General features: G+C 41.2%; 1 protein-coding gene and 1 pseudogene across 24 annotated transcripts in view; one reads left to right on the plus strand and one right to left on the minus strand.

Annotated features, from left to right (window-relative positions):
* LOC307097903 (ribosomal RNA processing protein 36 homolog) overlaps positions 1–19,966 on the minus strand; it is a 415,062-nt pseudogene extending 395,096 nt beyond the window's left edge. The window contains exon 1 of the transcript XR_013815250.1: positions 19,490–19,966. The product of XR_013815250.1 is annotated as a ribosomal RNA processing protein 36 homolog (transcript). The remainder of the gene's footprint in view (positions 1–19,489) is intronic.
* The window catches only part of MGA (MAX dimerization protein MGA), a 111,637-nt gene that overhangs the window by 25,603 nt on the left and 63,222 nt on the right, over positions 1–22,812 (plus strand). For 19 of the 23 annotated variants that reach the window (XM_079768165.1, XM_079768161.1, XM_079768162.1 and 16 more), the window contains one exon: positions 9,261–10,389. In XM_079768165.1, coding sequence (XP_079624291.1) covers positions 9,326–10,389 — 1,064 coding nt within the window. In that variant the 5' untranslated portion in view covers positions 9,261–9,325. The other 4 variants (XM_079768155.1, XM_079768163.1, XM_079768160.1 and 1 more) reach the window with 4 other exon arrangements.

A 22,812-nucleotide genomic window follows, 5' to 3' on the forward strand; every position in this document is an offset into this window, starting at 1 on the left:
ACTGTCCATTAACTTAGTTCAGCAACTTCCTGACACAGATATTCGGTAATTTTTTCTTTGCACTTCATGGCTTAAATAGCTTGAGCAAACAAGAATTGAAAACACAGGATCAAGGCATTAAAGTTCAGATAATACTCTATCGTGTAAAATTCTCGTTTCCAAGTTTTACTGTTTTAACAGGTGAGGTGCTACTTTAACCAGGCAAGTTAGTGGCCACTCTTCTTTCCTTCCCATTCGGCATTGAGGTGTTTGTTCTCCTCCCTACTTTCCTAGTGTTCTTCCGTCGTTGGTGTTGCAAACTCGACCACCCGTTTCTCAAGGTCTTTTCTTCAAGGTTTCCCTAAGTTTTGGCGCCATCCAAGCCCACAGAACATTGGGGAGGAAGATCTCCGACTCATTTGACGGGCTCACGAAGCCCTGGGGACTCTGGATACCCATGTGGGTGGAGCTGGGCGCGGTAGGGGCGGAGCCGGCGAGGAGCCCTAGGGAACCGGTAGAAGGCACAATTTGAGAAAGCCCGCAAGCAAAGTTTTCACGGTTTTCACGAAGGCTTCGTGTGCGAGGCTGAGGGAATTGGGGTGCCTCTCTCCTGCCTCGCCTTTCTTGATTCTGGAAGCTTCAGTAGGCTTATCTCAGTTGCTGGAACCCGGAAAGGCAGCGGCTTCAGCTCCAGGGGCGGGTCCCAAGGGTCTTGTCGCTGCTACGGGGCCATTTGGCCTCCTGGTGTTGGGGGAGGGGCGAGGGAGGTACTGCTTGCGCCTCCTTTTGCGCTTGCGCGGCGGTCTCCGAGCGGGTAGGAGCGCCTGCGCGGTGACGTGGACGTCTCGTGCGCGCGCAGGCTCTTCAGCTGGAGCGGACACACGGTGTGCGAACGGAACAAAATAACCCGCCCCCAGCGGGATGTGAAGGACTCCGGGTGAGGCCCGCCACGCCCCGCACGGTAACTCTCGGGCCTGGGCAGGGTGGGTGTCGCTGTAGTACTGGCCCGATTGGAGTTTTTTGAGAGTTTGAAGCTCTTGTATATTTGAGCGGCGTGAGAGACCTTCCGCTGAGCGATCTTCGCACGCTGGGGCCGGGCCCGGCCTTGCGCTGGGCCGTCTTTGGCGCGCGCCTTTGGTCCGCCCCCCCCCTTCCATGCCCCCAGCGAGGCTGCGCATGTCACCTCGCGCGCGTCCCCGGCCTTACTTCCGCGTCGCGCAGCAAACTGACTAGGAGCATCGACGCCAAAGAGAGCGGCCACGAGGCGGGCGGGGTGAGAAGCGCCCTTGGCGCGGTCCTGCGCTCGCGTGCGTGGGGTGTCGCACCGCATGGTGCGATCCTCGTGACGATTTCCATTCGGGCGCCTGGTTTTAAGTCCAGAGCCCTGCTTATGCGCTTTGAACTTTAGAGTCCAGGTCTCAGGGTTCCATAACTCGGAGGTAAACGGTGCTGACGTCGTTTTTCTTAAGGAGCTGTGTGCGGCATTTTGACACCCGTACAAATCTCTCTTCTACCATGTAATTTTCGAGTAAATTGTTTGAGGCAGGACCGTGAGTTTAATAAAAAAGGAGGGCGAGGAAGTGAGCTGTATAGGAGTGGGAACTTGGTAAACAAAGGACCGGTGGTTCGAAAGTGCAGAAATGAGGGCGGGGGAAACAGGTGGGAAGAGCAGGTGTTTATTTTCTTTTTCTCTCTGTGGAGCAGCCTTCTCTTTTTATGAGGCTTCCCGCTTCTGTTAAATTGTCAAATAGGTATCTGCTCCTAGTGGTAGGTGGGTCTGGGACATAAACCCCTCTGAAGCACCAGTGACCAAAGTTGAGGAATCTGTGTGCGAAGATTATGAAGTTAGGGGTCTTTCAAATCGGGTTGAGAGTAGAAAGTGGTAGTGTCTTGCTGTGAAGATTTTTGCTTTGCCTTTGGGACCCCGGGGATGCCTCCTCTTGGCAAAGGTGGAAGCAGGGAACGCTGAAAGAGGTCTAAAAGGAGGGATTACTGATGGCAGAACACTGAGTAACTCAAGTAACCTCGTTCTAAGGGAAAACCACTCCCCCAGGGTTCACGTCGCCGGAGCAGACACGAGGATCTAGCGAATCTGCGCGCCGCCCGTGCGTGTTGTAAAGCTCCACAGGCTTCTGCGGCGGTGTTCCTAGCAAACGTTTCCTGCTCTGCCTTCACATTTTGGGCAAGACGTTGTGGCTAGATTGCAGGGAAAGTGCCTGGAGGCTACGTGACGGCTGCTGGGAAGGGGGCTGGCTTGGAGAGACAGGTACTGGGTTCAGGGTTACAGAATGTGACTGGGTCCCTCGGAGTGATCGTGGTTCCGGCGGACGGCAAGGAGGGCACGTGATCTGTCCGGACTGCTCTTCCCCGGAAGAGCTTTCCTTGCAGCATATTTTCACGTTGTTCTTGGCTCGGTGGATAGGGCCTCTGCAGTTGAAAAGCGGTGATTGTGGGCAATTAATAGTCGTGGGCGACTGCACCTCCTAGGGACTGGCCTGAGGCCTTTCTGTTCCCAAGGGTATGGGATCAGCGTTAGTGTTTCTTGCCCCCGAAGTGTTATTTTATTTACCTATCCTACGATTGAGTGGGTTGGGTTCACTTAACAGAAAACACATGCTTAGGAATTGAGGAAATTCAGTGCCCTGGGTACCTTGCCATACTTAACTACTACAAGGAAGGGTGGCTTTTTGGATACTGTCCATTTCTGCCATAAAAGTTATTCAAATTCTTAATGCAATTTCTAGGGACCTGAGAACTTGCTAACTCCAACTTGTAGTTAAGGGACCATTCCTAGGAATAATATTTCTGAAGTCAGCATTAACGAATGGTATCTAGGGAGAGAAGATCGAGCGTACTATTTTAGGCAGAAGTGATTCTGTGCCTTGAAACCTAAAGCACTAGAGATAGTATTTTGAAATTTACCTTATTAGGATGGTGATGATGATAAAATGCCCAGGATATTGACTGGTCGGGAGTAAGTGCTTACTAATAGACAAGTACCATTTATTTAATTTTAAAAATTAATCTAATGACAATTAAGAACTGGTAGTTGAATATTTTACCGTCTTTGCTATATTTTCTGATTTTTTTATAGTTAAAATATTTTTTTTAAGATTTTTCAAATTTCTGGGCCTATGGTATATTGGTAAATACTGAAATTTGAGCCTATTCTCTAAAAACTTGAGTTCCAGAAATGTAATTTACCTTAACCATACTCTTGTGAAAGATCATATTAAAGAACCAACTAACATCTTGGTGCCTACAGTACAGTAATGCATGCATTTGTTGTATGAAAGGTTATGGTTATTTTTTAGCAACTTTGGAAACATTCAAATAAGTATTTGAATATTTTTTGTTTTAAAAGTAATGGTATTGGTTTGGAATTTTGATTTTTTTGTGTGTGTTCAGTACATGAATTATTAAGTGAGGTAACTACCTAGTAAACTAGGTAGTGTGTTTTGTAAGTTGTATGAGGGTCACCACTTTAGTAGTTAAAACACCTACCAAAGGGGTCATTGGTGAAAAGATATTTAGAATAGGGACTCTGAAATTTTAAGTTTATTTATGGAACTTGCCACATTACTTATCTCAAAACATTCTTTGTGAAAGCTACTGTTTGTCTCTCCTATGACATTTTCAGAGTGTTACTTACATATTTCTCATCTACAATTAAACATTCCTCAGATAATTACTTTATGCAGATAAAAGTTTGCTTTTGAAAAGCTGAACCGAGATTATTATTATTATTTTTAAAATATATTTTTTTATTGATTTCAGAGAGGGGAGAGGGAGTGAGAGATAGAAACATAAATGATGAGAGAGAATCATTGACCAGCTGCCTCCTGCTCGCCCCCTGCTCGGGATTGAGCCAAACCGGGGCATGTGCCCTTGACCGGAATCGAACCCGGGACCTTTCAGCCTCCAGGCTGGTGCTCTGTCCACTGAGCCAAACCAGCTAGGGCCTGAGATTACTTTCGAGTGTTAAGTTATATATATATATGTACCAAAACGGTGGTCTTCCTTAAAAGCTTCCAGAGAGCCAGATATGAGCGTATTTTAGAATCTTGCTGGAAGGAGTATTTCTTCATGAGTGGCCTAGCTTTTCCTAAAGTACAATTGGTTTTTACAATTAGTTAAAGTTGTCTTAGCCTGCCCTCGCTGGTTTGGCTCAGTGGCTAGTGCGTCGGCCTGTGGACTGAAGGGTCCCAGGTTCGATTCTGGTCAAGGGCACATGCCTGGTTACTGGCTGGGTTTCCAGTAGGGGTCATGCAGGAGGCAGCCAATCAATTATTCCCTCTCATCGATGTTTCTATCTCTCCCTATCTGAAATTAATTAAATATTTTTTAAAAAGTTGTCTTAGCCTTTAGAGTGATATTGTGTGTCTGAAACAGCTGAATATGCCCAACTGATAATCCTTTCATTAGAAAATCCAGTGTAGTATCCCAAAAGAATAGCCATATTCTTACAGTGAAGTGGAATTTGTGCTTAAAGATTGATTGGAATAAGAATTTGATTCCTTGTTCCTAAATCAGTAGGGAGGTAAATCTCAAGATAGAGATTGTTTTGGTTATAAAGTAGGTCTTTGGTTTTATGTATTTTGATAAACTCATGGAATAACTTTACTAGAGGATTCTTTAAAAATAACCTATACACATTATAAGTCTGAAAATTCTAATTTTTTTCTCTTTTGTATACTTTTTCACATTTTTAAATTAGATTCTTGTGCACAGAGTTCAAGTAGGACAGGTTGACATTTTTACACTTAAATTTTTTTATTTATTTTTTGCTTAGGCGAAAGGAGAATTTTGAAATGTGTATATATAAAAGCATAAAATTCAGTGCACTAAATCTAGTAACACTAAAATGGATTTCTGTCAGTTGAATTTTTGACATTTCTAGTGATTTTTAAAGCCTTGTTTAAAATTTCTTTGTCCTTGTTTTACCTGGAATGGTCTGAAAACCAAGCTCTTATATTATAGAAGATAATTTTTAAAAAAATATATATTTTATTGATTTTTTACAGAGAGGAAGGGAGAGGGACAGAGAGCTAGAAACATCGACCAGCTGCCTCCTGCACACCCCCTACTGGGGATGTGCCCGCAACCAAGGCACATGCCCTTGACCGGAATCGAACCTGGGACCCCTCAGTCCGCAGACTGACGCTCTATCCACTGAGCCAAACCGGTCTCGGCTATAGAAGATAATTTTTAAGACATTCATAGCAGCACAATTTACAATAACTAAGATTTGGAAACAGCCTAAATGCCCATCAGCAGATGAGTGGATTAGAAAATATGGTACAACAACACAATGGAATACTATGCTGCTATAAAAAAGAAGGAATTCTTACCATTTGCAGCAGCATGGATGGAACTGGAGAGCATTATGCTAAGTGAAATAAGCCAGGCAATGAAAGAAAAATACCACATGATCTCACTCATTTATGGAAAATAAAGAACATTATAACCCGATGAATAAAAAGATAGATACAGAGGCAGTGAAGCATCCAACAGACTGTCAAATTACAGCGGGAAGGCTGGGGAGTGGGGGAAAGAAATCAACCGAAGAACGTGTATGCATGCATATAAGCACAACTAATGGACACAAGACACTGGGGGGGTGGAATGAGGGCATGTGCCAGTGGGTAGGGAAGCTGGGGGAAGGTCAATAAGGGAAAAAAGGAGATATATGTACTAATATTTGTAATACTTTAAACAATAAAATAAAATAGAAAAGACATTCTGTATCCTTTTAGGTACTCATAGGTTTGTACTCCTAGGTTGGGATAGCTAAAACATATTTTCAGATAGTTCTTTGTCAATAGTCATATTTAAGTGCATTTAAGAATATTTTGCATAATTGCTCACAAAACTTTGAAATATATGGACTAAATACAGCATTAGGAGTTTGCATTATTTGAGTTAATATACTATTGTAGAGGTATTACTTTTTGTGAGTTCTCTAAGCTTTACTCTTTTTACAGTCACCTTATTTGTCTGTTTAAATTTTGTCTTATGAATACCTGATAGGTGTTACCTAAACTTGGTAGTTTTAGTAAACCAGTGAACCTACTTGTTTTAAACCTGAGGCAGCTTTTGAAAAGAGTCACCCTAAATTTTATCTCTTAAAAATAAGCTTCAAATCAGAGGAATGATTATTTTTTCACCTTTCCTGGGTATTTATGCTTTAGTGTTAGGAAGTAGGTTTCTACTTCTATATTTAGCCATAATAGGAAACAATAGTTAACCTTTCTGAAGTCTTTTATACACACACACACACACACACACACATTATTGATTTTTTACAGAGGGGAAGGGAGAGGAATAGAGAGTCAGAAACATCGATGAGAGAGAAACATCGATCAGCTGCCTCCTGCACACCCCCCACTGGGGATGTGCCCGCAACCAAGGTACATGCCCTTGACCGGAATCGAACCCGGGACCCCTCAGTCCACAGGCCGATGCTCTATCCACTGAGCCAAACCGGTTAGGGCAACCTTTCTGAAGTCTTGATTTTTAAAATACTTGTATCTATTATCCTCAGGCTAGAGAATATTTTAAGTTTTGGAGGGTTTTTTTGGGGGGTGATGTGGCCAATCCTGTAAGAAGAGAGAAAAATCAGACGCTTTTATTGCTTGTCAGGTCTGATGAAAAGTAAAACTAGACTTTTTAAATAAAATGAGGAACACTCAGCCCTGGCCAGTTTGGGTGAGTGGATAGAGCGCCGGCCTGTGGACCGAACGGAGGTTTCCGGTTTGATTCCAGTCAAGGTCACATACCTTGGTTGCAGGCTCATCCCTGGCCTGGGCCCTGGTTAGGGTGTACAGGAGGCAAACAATTGATGTGTTTCTCTCACATTGATATTTCTCTGTCTCTCCCTCTAAAAATCAATGGAGAAATATCCTAGGGTGAGGATTAAAAACACAAAACATAAATGAGGAGCACCCATAGTGGCTGAATTTGATTAATCAAAATTACTGACCCAGTTATATAGGAGTAGTGATGTAGCATCTACCTTTTTTGTGCAAAGGCTAATTGGAGGTGATCATTTATCTTGTAGAATATTTGGGTAATTTAGCACACTAGTTCAGTTAAATTTAACCATCTGAGATTTCTTTTCAACTTTTTATTGAAATTTAATTCACATAGCATACATTTCGGCATTTTAACAGATACACTTAAGTGGTTTCTAGTTCCTGAATATTTTCATTCCCACCCCAAAGATATGCCATACCTATTAGCAATTGTCTGAATTATCCCTCTCCATGTTTCCTGGCAACCACAAATTTACTTTCTATCTCTAGATTTGCCTATTCTGGACATTTTGTATAAATGGAACCATACAATAATGTTGTATTTTTCGTTATAATTCTCAAGAATTAACTAATTTGCTTTCTAAGTCTTTTTTTTTGGAATGGGTTGTGTGTTCAAAGGATATAAAATTTAGAACATGTCACTATGTATTTTCCCAGCCACTCAGTTTTCCCTAGATATAGCCAATACTACCAGTTCCTTTTTTGTCTTTACAATCTATATCAAGCAAATACATACACATTCTATCTGTTTTTAAAAAAAAATAATATTTTTTTATTGATTTCAGAGAGGAAGGAGAGGGAGAGAGAGATAGAAACATCAATGATGAGAGAGAATAATTGATTGGCTTCCTCCTGCATGACCCCTACTGGGGATCAAGCCTGCAACCCAGTGCGGGCCCTTGACCAAAATCGAACCCAGGACCTTCAGTCCACAGGCTGATACTCTTACCCACTGAGCCAAACCGGCTAGGGTTATGTGTTTTTGTTTAAATCCTCACGCAAGGAATGTTTTTTTTTTTTTTAAATTGATTTTAGAGAGGAAGTGGGGGGGGGAGAGAGAGAGAGAGAGAGAGAGAGAGAGAGAGAGAGAGAGAGAGAAACATTGATTGGCTGCTTCCCTTACATGCTCAAACCGGGGATTGAACCTGCAGCCTAGGTATATGCTGTGACCAGAAATTGAACCCACAAACTTTTGCTGTATGGGGAAGATGCTTTAAGCAACTGAGCCACCAGGCCAGGGCTTTTTTTTGGTTTACTTTATGAAGGAGAGTTACATAATCTATAACAACTCTTTTGGTCCTTTTGCCTTTAATATATATCTTGTAGGTAATTTTGTATGAGTTCATGAAGTTTATGTAGTTTCCTTTGTAGCTGCAGAATATTTCACTCTGGATATACCACCGTTTATTTAACTGGTCTCCATTGATGGACTTTTTCTTCAGTTTTTTGCTGTTAAAAGTAGAATTGCAGGGAATAATCTATACATTTTTATTACAGGTGTGTGTGTGTATGAGTGTATATTTAGGATAAAGTCCTAGAACTGTTGTTCCATGGGATGTATGCATTTGTACTTTCGATATTTTTATGTTGCCCTTTCTGACACCCTTTCCAATAGCTCTACCAAACTTTTTTTGCCAGCTTAATAAGGTCAAAAACAGTATCTCCATATGATTTCCATTACCATTTCTCCTATGCTGAGACTATGTACATTTTTATAGCCATTGGCTCTTTCTCTCCTTTGCCCATTTTTCTATTAGATTTTTGTTCTTGTAGTAACCCTTTTTATATTAGGTAAATGAGTTATTAGGATATAATTTGCAAACATCCTTTCCCAGTTAGTCATTTGTCTTTTCAATTTTACTTGCATGATATTTGCCAGATATAAAACATGTATAATGTTGAATTTATCAGAGATTTTGTGTCTTATTATCAAGCTTTTCTGGGGATTTAAGAATTAAAAAAAATTATGCTGAGGAATGGGTGGTGATTTAAATGTTTGATCCTTCTGGAATTTGTGGTTTCTTTCTTTGCTTTTTTTAAAAAAAATGTTTTTGTTGATTTTAGAGAGAGAGGAAGGGAGAGGGAGAGAGACATGTCAGTGTGAGAGAGAAACACCGATCGGTTGTCTCCACTTGCACCTGAACTGGGACCCTGCGATCCAGGGACCAAACATGAAACCTGGGCGGGACGACACTCAAACCAGCTGAGCCACACTGACTAGGGCTGCCAGGGCTGTCATGGTTTCTTTAAATGTGTGTATCAAGTTAAGGTAGCATTTTACTTATTTCTTAAAAAAAATGTCTTTATTATTTTTTTTAGAGATAGAGGAAGGGAAAGGGATAGAGAGATAGAAGCAACATTTTAGTAGGATTTAGGAATATCTTTCGGGGATAATTATCCTTGTCCTTTATGTTAACAAAATATTCACTTAATTAAAGGGTTTTTGTTTTTCTGCTTATTTTTTAGGCTGAGAAGGCCATTGTGACTATGTGGTGACTACAGTTATCTTACACGAGTTTCCCACTGGAATCATGGAGGAGAAACAGCAGATTATATTGGCTAGTCAAGATGGTGGGACAATGGCAGGAGCAGCACCTACCTTCTTTGTCATCCTAAAACAGGCAGGAAATGGCAAAACAGATCAAGGAATTTTGGTTACTAATAGGGATGCTTGTGCTTTGGCTACCAGTGTGTCATCCCCAGGAAAATCTACAGGGAAGATTTGCCTGCCAGCTGATTGTACTGTGGGAGGAATCACTGTCACCTTGGATAACAATAGTATGTGGAATGAATTCTATCATCGAAGCACAGAGATGATTCTGACCAAGCAGGGAAGACGCATGTTTCCTTACTGTCGTTATTGGATAACAGGTTTAGACTCAAATAAGAAGTATATCCTTGTCATGGATATATCTCCTGTGGATAATCATCGTTATAAGTGGAATGGTCGCTGGTGGGAACCCAGTGGGAAGGCAGAGCCTCATGTTTTGGGGAGGGTTTTTATTCATCCAGAATCTCCTTCCACAGGTCATTATTGGATGCACCAACCAGTATCTTTCTATAAACTGAAACTTACCAACAATACACTGGACCAAGAAGGGCATATTATCTTGCACTCTATGCATCGATACCTGCCAAGGCTTCATTTGGTACCTGCAGAAAAGGCTACTGAAGTGATACAGTTAAATGGCCCGGGTGTCCACACATTTACCTTCCCACAGACTGAATTCTTTGCAGTAACAGCTTATCAGAACATACAGATTACTCAGCTGAAAATAGATTACAATCCATTTGCTAAAGGCTTCAGGGATGATGGGCTGAATAGTAAGCCCCAGAGAGATGGAAAGCAAAAAAACAGCTCTGACCAAGAAGGTAATAGTGTTCCCAGTTCTCCTGGTCAACGGGCCCGTCTCACAGAAGGTGAAGGGTCAGAGATACAGCTTACTGATTCAGATCCTTTATCTAGGGGTCATGAGACATCAGGCAAGGGTTTGGAGAAGCCTTTCCTTAATATAAATCAAGACTTTCTTGGTTTCATGGATATTGATTCATCACTTGGTGAAGTTACTCAGTTTAAACAAGAGGTTTCTGAAAGGTAGGTGACAGTTTTTCTGTTTCTAGCGATAAAAGGTTTTGGATTGAACATATTGTTTGTGTGGACTGCTGATTTTCATAGACATTGATAAATGTAAACTACTAAAAAATACACCACAACTGCTTTTACATTCTGTAAAGTGATGGTTCATTTCTCTGTAATAATATCAGTTGTGTTGAGAATTCAGAATTGTAGGCAAATTAGATGATTTATCAGAATGGGGATCTTTCATTCATTTAGACTTAAAATTTTGTTAATCATGCATAGGACTGTTCCTTGGTTATATGTAGACACACTATTAATTGAGGAAAGGAAAAGAAATGACCCCCAAGAAATGTCATGACTGACAGAAAACTTACCCGGACGAGTTACAGAAGGGATTCAAAGTACACTAAATACTTAAGAATTTACTGTCTATGGATATCCTAACCCAGTGATGTCGAACCTATGACACGCGTGTCAGCACTGACACGCGTAGCCATTTCTGATGACACGCGGCCGCCTCAGCGGCCGCATGCCGAGGATGAAACATTTGCGAAATAATGTTTTTTTCCTCAAAGTGACACACTACCCGAATTATGCTCAGTTTTTTGGCGAAGTTTGACACACCAAGCTCAAAAGGTTGTCCAACACTGTCCTAACCCATAAATTGCCTGACTGAAAAACAAGCTGAAGGTTATTATTACACCCTTAGGTTAAAATAGCATTAAACTTGCATTATTTATGATTTTTTAAAAAAATGTATATTTTATTGATTTTTTTACAGAGAGGAAGGGAGAGGGATAGAGAGTTAGGAACATCAATGAGAGAGAAGCATCGATCAGCTGCCTCCTGCACACCCCCTACTGGGGATGTGCCCGCAACCAAGGTACATGCCCTTGACCGGAATCGAACCTGGGACCCTTCAGTCACCAGGCCGACGCTCTATCCAGTGAGCCAAACTAGCTAGGGCTATTTATGATTTTTAATGGAAAGGTTTTTTTTAGTTTATTTTTTAATTGATTTGAGAGGAAGGGAGAGAGATGGAGAGAGAGACATCAATGTGAGAGAGAAAAATGGATAGGTTGCCTCTGGTAGGGGATTGAACCCAAAACCGGAGTGTATGCCCGGACTAGGAATTGAACCGGCTACCTTTTGGTGTACAGGAGAACGCTCCAACCAAGTGAGCCACACCAGCCAGGGCTATTTATTATTTTTTTCAATCAAGGGCTATTTTTTTTAGAGCAGTTTTAGGTTCACAACAAAATCTGCAAAATTGAGAGGAAGGTATAGAGTTTTTCTATAGACCATATGCCCCAACACCTGCATAGCCTCCTCCATTATTAAGATCCCCCATCGGAGCGGTACATTTGTTAAAACTGATGAACCTGCATTTACACATCATAATCACCCAAAGTCCATAGATTACATTAGGGTTTACTCTTTGTGTTGTACAGTCTATGAGTTCGGACAAATGTATATAATGATATATATCCACCTTACATACATAGAGTATTTTCATTGCACTAAAAATTCTCTGTGCTCTGCCTGTTAATTCTCATTTTTCCCTCAAACCTCTGACAATCTCTGATCTTTTTTTTTATCCTCACCTCAGGGTATATATATTTTTTATTATTTTTAAAATATATTTTTATTGATTTCAGATAGGAAGAGAGTGGGAGAGAGAGATAGAAACATCAATGATTAGAGAGAATCACTGATGGGCCGCCTCCTGCACACCCCCTACTGGGGATCGAGCCTACAACCGGGCATGTGCCCTTGACCAGAATCGAATCTGGGACCCTTTGGTCTGTAGGTCGACGCTCTATCCACTGAGCAAAACCGGCTAGGGCTGTCCGTCTTCTTTTTTAAGAAAAAGCTTTTATTGATTTTAGAGAGGAAGGGAGGAGGGTAGAGAGAGAAACATTGATGGGCTGCCTTCTGCACACCCCCTACCTGGGATTGAGCCTACAACTTGGGCATGTGCCCTGACGGGGAATTGAACCAGCGACTTCTTGATTCATGGGTCGGCACTCCATCACTGAGCCACACCAGCTGGGCTGTCTGTGTGTCTCTTTTTGATCAAGTACATCTTTCAGTAAAATTAACAGAAAGGATATATGGGACATAGAATTTTAGCATGTTTAAGTAAAGTAAGTTCTAATGAAAATAATAGTCCCTTGCTTCTCCCCTCTGAACCCCTAATTTTCTTCTTAAATGTTGAAAAATAGCTTTATTTTGCCCTCGCATTTTATAAATTGTTTGGTTAGTTCTGTGCTGAAAATGCATTGCAAGTTCCAGTTTTCTGTTGAGAATTATTTTTTAAAATACATTTTTATTCAGAGAAGAAGGGAAAGGGGGAGAGAGAGAGAGAGAGAGAGAGAGAGAAACATCAGTGATGAGAATCATCAGTTGGCTGCCTCCTGCTCGCCCCCACAGGGGATTGAGCCCGCAACTCTTGACTGGAACTGAACCCAGGACCCTTCAGTCTGCAGGCCAATGCTCTATCCACTGAGCCAAAGCAGTTAGGGCACCTCTTGAAAATTTGATGCCATTTTGATTCCTGGTCATTTGAAGGCTCTTTAGATCTTTTGTTCATCCCTTATATTATGAAATTTTACAGTGACGGGCCTTGGTGTGGTTCTTCTCACCATTGTGCTATTTTTTTTCAATCATATTAATGTACTGTGGTTCTAGGAACACTTTTAGTATTATTTGTCTAAGTTTTTCACTTTCATTTTTTTCTTTTCGTTTTTTTTTTTTTTAAACTCCTTATAATTGGATGTTCCATCTCCTGGATTGATTATCTTATCAGTCTTTTATTGTCTGTTATCTTTTTCCTCTACTTATGTTGAAGTTTCATTGATTTACCTTCTAACTTACTAAAGTTTTTATTGCAGCTATCAGATTTCAATTTCCAAGAGCTCTTCTATTTTCTTTTTCATTCCACATTTCCTTTTCCCAGTGGATTTCTTTTTTTCTGTTAACTTAATTATCACCAGTTTCATGGAAGGTATTATGTTACAGGTTCTTTAAATATACATCCTTAGTACATGTACATATCTTTATTGTATCTATTAAATAATATTATATTGTCTAGTTGTTTGTTTTCTTGCACTGGTCTGTAAATTCCTTGTTGTGGGATGGGAACTGTTTTTTTTGTAATCCTCGGGCCCAACAAAATTTGGTACATTGTAGACACGGTGTAATTATCCCTTAATATCTGAGGGGGATTGTCTCCAAGAACCCCCAACCCCACCCAGGATCAAAATTGGCCGATACTCAAGTCTCTTATATGAAACTAGAGGCTCACTGCACGAATTCGTGCATCTTGAAAGGAACTGTGGGCCGCAAGGCTGCAGTGGGCACGGGTGGGTCTAGGCCCATCCTCCGCACCCCCACCAGGCCCCTCCTGCCACAGCCCTCGGTCCCCTTTCTGCTGGCAGCCCCCCTCCCATGTGCTGACAGCGCCGGTCCCGCTTGCACCCGCTGAGGGCACGGAGCGATTGGGGCCAGCACTGTCAGTGGGTGCAAGCAGTGACTGCTGCCCCGATAGCCCCTCAGGAGCAGGGGGAGGTGGAGAAGCCCTCAGGGGCGATTGGGGCCGGTAGCCGCCCCTTGCACCCGCTGACGGTGCCGTGCCGGTAGTGAGTGCGAGGGGTGGCTCTGGCACTGGCTGCGGGTGCGAGCAGGGCCGGCGTTGGCAGTGGGTGTGAGCGGTGGCTCCAGCACTGGCAGCAGGTGCGAGTACCAGGCAGGACCATGGCACGCAGGAGCAAAGAACTTTCAGTAACCACCAGAGGCTCGCCCTGGTGACAGCGACCGGTGCCCCGCCTTGGTCTGGTGCCCCTGCTCACCTGCTCCATCATCCCACCGCGGCCGAGGCCTGCCATGTTCCGCTCACACCCCCTGGTGGTCAGCGCACATCATAGCGACTGGTTGTTTGGTTGTTCGGTTGTTCGGTTGTTTTGGTTTCACCGGTCGGTCTATTTGCATATTTGTCTTTTATTATATAGGATAGCATAGGATAGCACGTATTCTCCTGTGTACTTATTTTCTTTTTTGACTCTTATTTGTTGTTGATGCTATTGCAGATGTCTCCCATTTCCCTTCTCTTGTCAACCTCCATGCAGCCCCCACCCCTCCCTCTGACCATCATCACACTGTTGTCTGTGTCCATTGGCTATGCATATATGATCTTTGCTTAAGCACTTCACCCTTCTTCAACCAGTCCTCCCGTTACCCTCAGTGTGCTCTATGTATCCATGCCTCTGGTTCTATTTTGTTTGTTCATTACATTCCACATACCAGTAAAAGTAAGATTATGTAGTATTTCTCTTTCACTGACTGGCTTATTTTGCTTAGCATAATAATCTCCAGTTCATCCATGCTGTTGCAAAAGGTAAGGTTTCCTTCCTTCTTACAGCTGCATAGTATTCCATTGTGTAAATGTACCATAGCCTTTTTTTTTTTTTAACAAGGCCACCAAAAATTTTGGTTATCTCCCCCCCAAAAAATTGGGAGAGAGAGGGAAAGGTTACCACAGCTTTTTTATCCACTTATCTAGTAATGGGCACTTGGGCTGTTTCCATATCTTTATTTATTTTTTATTATTTTTTTAATTCTTTATTGTTTAAAGTATTACATAAGTCTCCTTTCCCCCCCATTGACCTCTCCCCAGCCACCCCCACCCCCCAGCACATGCCCTTGCCCCCATACTGTCTGTGGACATTGGTTATGCTCATATGCCTGCATACAAGTCCTTTGGTTGATCTTTTATGCTCTCATCTCCCCCTCCACCCCCCTGCCCCGCCGCCTTCCCTCATAGGTTGGATAGTCTGTTTGATGCTTCTATGACTCTGGTTCTATTTTTGTTCATCATTTTATGTTATTCATCATATTCCACAAATGAGTGAGATCATGTGATATTTATCTTTCTCCGACTGGCTTATTTTGTATCACAGTTTTTTAATTCACTCATCTTCTGATGGGCACTTAGGCTGTTTCCAAATCTTAGCTATTACAAATTGTGCTGCTATGAACGTAGGGGTGTATATATCCTTTCTGATTGGTGTTTCTGATTTCTTGGGATATATTCCTAGAAGTGGATTATTGGGTCAAATGGGAGTTCCATTTTTAATTTTTTTAGGAAACGCCATACTGTTTTCCATAGAGGCTGCACCAGTCTGCATTCCCACCAGCAGTGCATGAGGGTTCCTTTTTCTCTACATCCTTGTGAGCACTTGTTGTTTGTTGATTTGTTGATGGTAGCCATTCTGACAGGTGTGAGATGGTACCTCATTGTCGTTTTGATTTGCATCTCTCGGATGATTAGTGACTTTGAGCAGGTTTCCTATGTCTCTTGGCCTTCTGTATGTCCTCTTTCAGAAAGTGTCTATTTAGGTCGTTTGCCCATTTTTTGATTGGATTGATTATCTTCCTTTTGTTAAGATGCATGAGTTCCTATAGATTAAACCCTTATCGGATATAACATTGACAAATAGGTTCTGCCATTCAGTGGGCTCTCTTGTTGTTTTGTTGATGGTTTCTTTTGCTGTGCAGAAGCTTTTCATTTTGATGTAGTCCCATTTGTTTATTTTTCCTTAGTTTTCATTGTCTTAGAAGCTATATCGGTAAAGATATTGCTACAACGTATGTCTGATATTTTGCTGCCTGTGGATGCTTCTAAGATTTTTATGGTTTCCCATTTTACGTTTAAGTCCTTGATCCATTTTGAGTTGATTTTTGTGTATGGTGTAAGTTGGTGGTCTAATTTCATTTTTTTGCATGTATCTGTCCAATTTTCCCAACACCATTTATTTAAGAGACTGTCTTGACTCCAGTGTATATTGCCTCCTTTGTCAAATATTAATTGAGCACAATGGCTTGGGTCGATTTGTGGGTTCTCTGTTCTGTTCCATTGGTCTATATGTCTGTTCTTGTGCTAGTACCAGGCAGTTTTGAGAATAGTGGCTTTGTAATATAGCTTGATATCTGGTATTGTGATTTCTCCAACTTTGTTCTTCTTTCTCAGGATTGCTGTGGCTATTCGGGGTCTTTTTTGGTTCCATATGAATTTTTGGAGAGTTTGTTCTAGGTCTGTGAAATATGCCGTTGGTATTTTAATGGGGATTGCATTGAATCTATAGATTGCTTTGGGTAGTATGGACATTTTATTTTATTTTATTTATTTAATATATTTTATTGTTTTTTTACAGAGAGGAAGGCAGAGGGATAGAGAGTTAGAAACATCCCCAGGCCGACGCTCTCCACTGAGCCAAACCTGTGAGGGCAGTATAGACATTTTAATGATGTTGATTCTACCAGTCTATGAACATGGTATATTCTTCCATTTGTTTATGTCTTCCTCTATCTCTTTTTTCAACATTCTGTAGTTTTCTGAGTATTAGCACTCTAAGCATTTAAATTGTGTTTCAGAGTGGCCGGTATATGTCATATTTGTTTGTTGCATTGGTTACGTACAGCCAACAAAAGAGCAATCCTGTGCTCTAAATTAATTAATGTGTACAGCTTACAGGTTTTGCCCATATTCTTGCTTAGATAATCTTTCATCTAGTTTATTTGGATATAGACTTCTTAGAAGTATAAAACTTTAGGATTATTTGTAAAATCATCCTGCCAAGACAGAATTTAATGCATTATTCATGAAGTTTTCATTGAAAGATAAGGAGAGATCCTTTCTGAGAATGTTTCTAGTCAGTTTAATTCCTCAGAAAGATGTGAAAGTAGTTATTGCAGTAGCGGCCAAGATGTAGCTTCATGAGGTTCTCAGTTACTACAAACAAAATGCAGGTCATGTGGCTAAATAAAAAGAATAGAGATTTTCCCCTACATTTTGGAAGTGAATGTATTGAAATGTGAAGATAATGAGAAGTATAATTATATGTGAATTCTAAATTAATTGATGTAGAATGGCATTTATGTATGAATATACATAAAAACAAGATAACAGGGAAAGGGGAAAAAGGCTTGTTTTGCTTAACCATTTACTAGTAAAACAAGGAAAACTGGATCATGATTATTATAAAACCATAATTTTATTTAAAATCATTGAATTGCTATTTAAAATGGGTGGTTTTATGTTATGTAACTTATACTATGAAGCTATGCAAAAAAACAGATAAATAACTATTTGCACAAATTAAATGTTTTTTTAAAACCTTTATTGTTGAGAGTATTACAGATGTCCCTTCCCATTTACCCCCTCCACCTGGTTTCTTCCCCACCCGAGGCCTTCACCACCTTATTGTCTGTGTCCATAGGTAATGCATATATGCATATAAGTTCTTAGATTAATCTCTTTTCAGCCCCCCTCTCCCCATTCCCTAAGATTCCTCAGTCTCTTACACGTTTCCATGCCCCTGGTTCTATTTTATTCATCAGTTTCTTTTATTCATTAGATTCCTTCCTCAGTTATTTTGATTTTTAGATTCAATTGTTGATAGAGATGCATTTATTGCCATTTTATTGGTCATATATACATTTTTAAATATATTTTTATTGATTTCAAAGAGGAAGAAAGAGGGAGATATAAACATCAATGATGAGAGGAAATCATTGATTGGCTGCCTCCTGCAAGCCCCCTACTGGGGATCAAGTGTGCAACCCTGCATATGCCCTTGACCGGAATCGAACCCGGAACCCTTCAGTCTGCAGGCTGATACTCTGTCCACTGAGCCAAACCGGCTAGGGCTCTCTCTTTGTTTTTAACCTTTGGCATTTTAATTATGATATGTCTTTTTTTTTTTTTTAATATATTTTATTGATTTTTTTTTTTTTTTTTACAGAGAGGAAGGGAGAGGGATAGAGGGTTAGAAACATCGATGAGAGAGAAACATCGATCAGCTGCCTCCTGCACTCTCCCTAACTGGGGATGTTCCCGCAACCAAGGTACATGCCCTCGACTGGAATTGAACCTGGGACCTTTCAGTCCGCAGGCCGACGCTCTATCCACTGAGCCAAACCGGTCAGGGCTAATTATGATATGTCTTGGTGTGGGCCTCTTTGGGTTCCTTTTGTTTGGCATTCGGTGCTTCTTGGATTTGTATGTCTCTTTCTTTCACCAGGTAAGGGAAATTTACTGTCCATTTTTTTCACATAGGTTTTCAGTTTCTTGCTCCCTCTCTTCTCCTTCTAGCACTGCCTTGATGCAAATGTTGGTACACTTGAAGTTGTCCCAGGGGCTCCTTACACTGTCTTCATATTTTTGTATTCTTTTTTCTCTTCTGATTGGGTGGTGGTGGTGGTGTTTTTTGTTGTTGTTGTTGTTTGTGGTTTTTTTTTGCTTCCTTATATTCCAAATGCTTTAAAAAAATTATCTTTATTCTTGAAAGTATTACAAATGTCTCCCTTTTTTCCCCTGTTGAGGCCCTCCATCCCATACCCATCTCCTCACCCCCAGGCATATTCCAAAATCTTGCTTTGATTCTTGATGTCCTCTACTGTATTGATCCTCTGTAATAGGATCAATTGTATGCTTTATTGTATGCTTCATTTTGACTGGTCCTTTTTTATGTTGTTGATTTTCTCACTGAGTTCCTTGACATTTTTCCCAAGTTCCTTGACATTTTTCCTAAGTTCCTTGAGCATCCTTATAACCTTTATTTTGAACTCTGTATCTGGTAGTTTTCTTGGTTCCATTTCATTTTTTTCTGGAGACTTTTCCTGTTCTTTCATTTGTGACATGTTTCTGTCTTCTAATTTTGGCTGCTTCCCTGTATTTGTTTCTATGTATTAGATAAATCTGCTATGTCCCCTGGACTTGGTAGAGTGGCCTTGTGTAGTATGTGTCCTTAATTTCTCAAGTAGAATTGAATTAATATATAACAGTTCATGAACAGCTAATGTCCTTATAGTTCATGTCCTTATATATGTTACTAGAGGCCTGGTGCACGAATTTCTTCATGCACGAGGGGTGTGTCCCTTAGCCCAGCCTGCACCCTCTCCAATCTGGGATCCCGGTAGGATCGGGCCTAAATGGGAAGTCGGACATCCCTCTCACAATCCAGGACTGCTGGCTCCCAACTGCTCTGCTCGCCTGCCTGCCTTCCTGATTGCCCCTAACTGCTTCTGCCTGCCAGCCTGATCACGCCCTAACCACTCCCCTGCCAGCCTGATTGCCCCTAACTGCCCTCCCCTGCAGGCCTGGTCACCCCTAACTGCCCTCCCCTGCAGGCCTGGTCACCCCTAACTGCCCTCCCCTGCAGGCCTCGTCCCCCCCAGCTGCCCTCCCCTGCAGGCCTGGTCCCCCACAACTGCTCTCCCCTGCAGGCCTGGGTCCCCCGCAGCTGCCCTTCCCTGCAGGCCCAGTCGTCCCCAACTTCCCTCCTCTGCCGGCCTGGTCACCCCTAACTTCCCTCCCCTGCAGGCTTGATCGCCCCCAACTGCCCTCCCTTGCAGGCCTGGTCCCTCCCAACTACCCTCCCCTGCTGGCCTGATCGCCCCCAACTGCCCTCCCTTGCAGGCCTAGTTCCTCCCAACTGCCCTCCCCTGCTGGCCATCTTATGGTGGCCATCTTGTGTCCACATGGGGACAGCCATCTTGTGTGTTGGAGTGACGGTCAATTTGCACATTACTCTTTTATTAGATAGGATAAACCCCCAAAACATTATTTTGCTTTCAACAGTCAGTAGTCATTTAAAGAAGTATAAGAAAAACAGTCTTTTATATTTACTCATGTATTTATTTTTTCCTGGGTCTTTTCATTTGTTCTTGGATATTGGTTCATTTCCTATCAGTCTGAAAAACTTCCTTTAGTATTTTTTTAACTTTTAAAAAATTGAGATGTAATTCACTGTAATAAATTCATCCTGTAAAGCAGGGGTGGGAACCTTTTTTCTGCCAAGGGCCATTTGGATATTTATATAACACTAGAGGCCTGGTGCATGAAATAGTGCATGGGTGGTGTCCAACTGGCCTGTCCCAATCGGGACCCATCGGCCCGGGCAGGCCAGGGGGAGGGGCCATGGGCAGTTGGCCCACCAGTCCAGCCCTGCACCCTGGTCCAACTCCCAGTCGAACTCCTGGTCAAGGGTACAATTTGCATATTAGCCTTTTATTACATAGGATAATTCTCGGGCCATACAAACTTATCTACTTAAAAATTAGCCTGCTATACTTAGTCAAATATTTAATTAACTCACTTCTAGTGCCTTGGCAGGGCCAGACCAACTGATTTTGCAGGCCTCATATGCCCCGCTGGATGTTCCCTACCCCTGCTTTAAAGTGTATATTTCAGTGGTTTTTAGTATATTTACAGAATTGTGTAGCTATGAACACAGTCATTTTTAGGACATTTTCATCCCCCCCAAAACAAACAAACACCCCTGTGCTCTCTAGTCACTCCCGATTTTTTCTCAGCCATTCCTTAACCCCACCTCAATCATCTGTAACCACTAGTCTTCTTTTTGTTTCTTTAGATTTGCCTATTCTGGACATTTTGTAAAATGGAATTACATGTAGTTTTTTGTGCTTAGTTTCTTTTACTTAGTGTAATGTTTTCAAAGTTCATCTATGTTGTAGCATGTATCCATGTCTCATTCCTTTTATTGCTGAACAATATTGTGTAGATAACACATTTTATTTACCCATTCATCAGTTGATAGACATCAAAGTTTTCACTACTTGGCTATTAAGAATAATGTTGCCATGAACATTTCTGTCAAGTTTTCATGTGGAAACAGTTTTGGGTGGCGATAAGCCCATTCTTACCCTTGTTGAATTGTCTTGGCATTTTTGGCAATTGAAAAATCAATTTATATAAATGTGTGTGCTTATTACTAGACTCTGAATTCTGTTCAGTTGATCTGGATATTTAGCCTTAAGCCTGTATAACACTGTTTTGATTACTGTAGCTTTGTAGTAAGTTTTGAAATTGGGAACTATGGGTCCTCAGAGAACTTTCTATTTTTCAAGATTTTGGGGGGCTCTTTTGGGTCTCTTTCATTTTCTTATTAATTGTAGGATCAATTTGTCATTTTCCAAAAAAAATCCCAGGTGGATCTTGACGTGGGAGATTGTGTTAAAACTGCAGATCATTAAAAAAACAAACAAAAAACACTGCAGGTCATTTTCAGGGAATATTGCTGTCTTACCAATATTAAGTCTCCCAGTATATAAACATGGGATATTTGTCCTTTTTTAAAGTCATCTTTAATATCTTTCAGCAATGTTTTGTAATTTTTTTAGAAAATATTTTTTATTAATTTCAGAGAAGAAGAGAGAGGGAAAGAAAGATAGAAATATCAATGATGAGAGAGAATCATTGGTCGGCTGCCTCCTGCAGGCCCCTTACTGGGGATTGAGCCCATAACCCGGGCATGTGCCCTGTCTGGGAATTGAACTGGTGACCTCTTGGTTCTGGGTAGTTTTTTTTGTGTACCAGTCTTATATTTCTTTGGTTCAGTTTATTCCTAAGTATTTTATTCTTGTTGATGCTATTGCAAATGTAATTGTTTTCTTGATTTTACTTTTGACATTTATTCCTAGTGTGTAGAAATACAATTTTTGTGTGTGTGAATTGATCTTGGATTCTTCAATCTTGCCCAACTAATTTATACCAATAGTTTTTTAGTGGATTTTTAAGAATTGTCCACACAAAAAGTCACATGATGCTGCGAATGCAGAATTTTACTTCCTTTTTAATCTGGAGGTCTTTTATTTATTTTTCTTGCCTGATTACCTTTGTAGAACCTCTTGTACAATTGAGTAGAAGTGGTGAGAGCTAACATCCTTGTCTTGTTTCTGATCTTAGGCGATAGTATTTTTTGTACAGTCTGAGTTCTCTCAGTTGTCTAAAAATGTCTTCAGGTGTAAAGGCTTCTTTTGCTAGATCCAGAACATTAAGTTGACCCTTTCAGTACTTTACGATGGGTGTCATCCTACTGTCTTCTGGCTTCATTATTTCCAATGAGTAGTCAGTCTGTTGTTCTCATTTTTTTAAATTTAATACATCTTTATTGTTCAGATTATTACAATTGTTTCTCCTTTTCCCCCCCATAGCTCCCCTCCACCCGGTTCCCACCGCACCCTCTGCCCTTACCTCCCCCGCACGGTCCTCATCCATAGGTGTACGGTTTTTGTCCAGTCTCTTCCCACACCACCCACACCCCTTCCCCCCTGAGAATTATCAGTCCACTCCCTTTCTATGCCCCTGATTCTATTATATTCACCAGTTTATTCTGTTTCTCAGATTTTTAATTCACTTGATTTTTAGATTCACTTGTTGATAGATATGTATTTGTTGTTCATAATTTTTATCTTTACCTTTTTCTTCTTCTTCCTCTTCTTAAAAAATACCTTGCAGCATTTCATATAATACTGGTTTGGGGGTGATGAACTCCTTTAGCTTTTTCTTATCTGTGGAGCTCTTTATCTGCCCTTCAATTCTGAATGATAGCTTTTCTGGGTAAAGTAATCTTGGTT

The sequence above is a fragment of the Cnephaeus nilssonii genome, assembly GCF_951640355.1.
Source record: "Cnephaeus nilssonii genome assembly, chromosome: 4".
Taxonomy (NCBI): Eukaryota; Metazoa; Chordata; class Mammalia; order Chiroptera; family Vespertilionidae; genus Cnephaeus; species Cnephaeus nilssonii.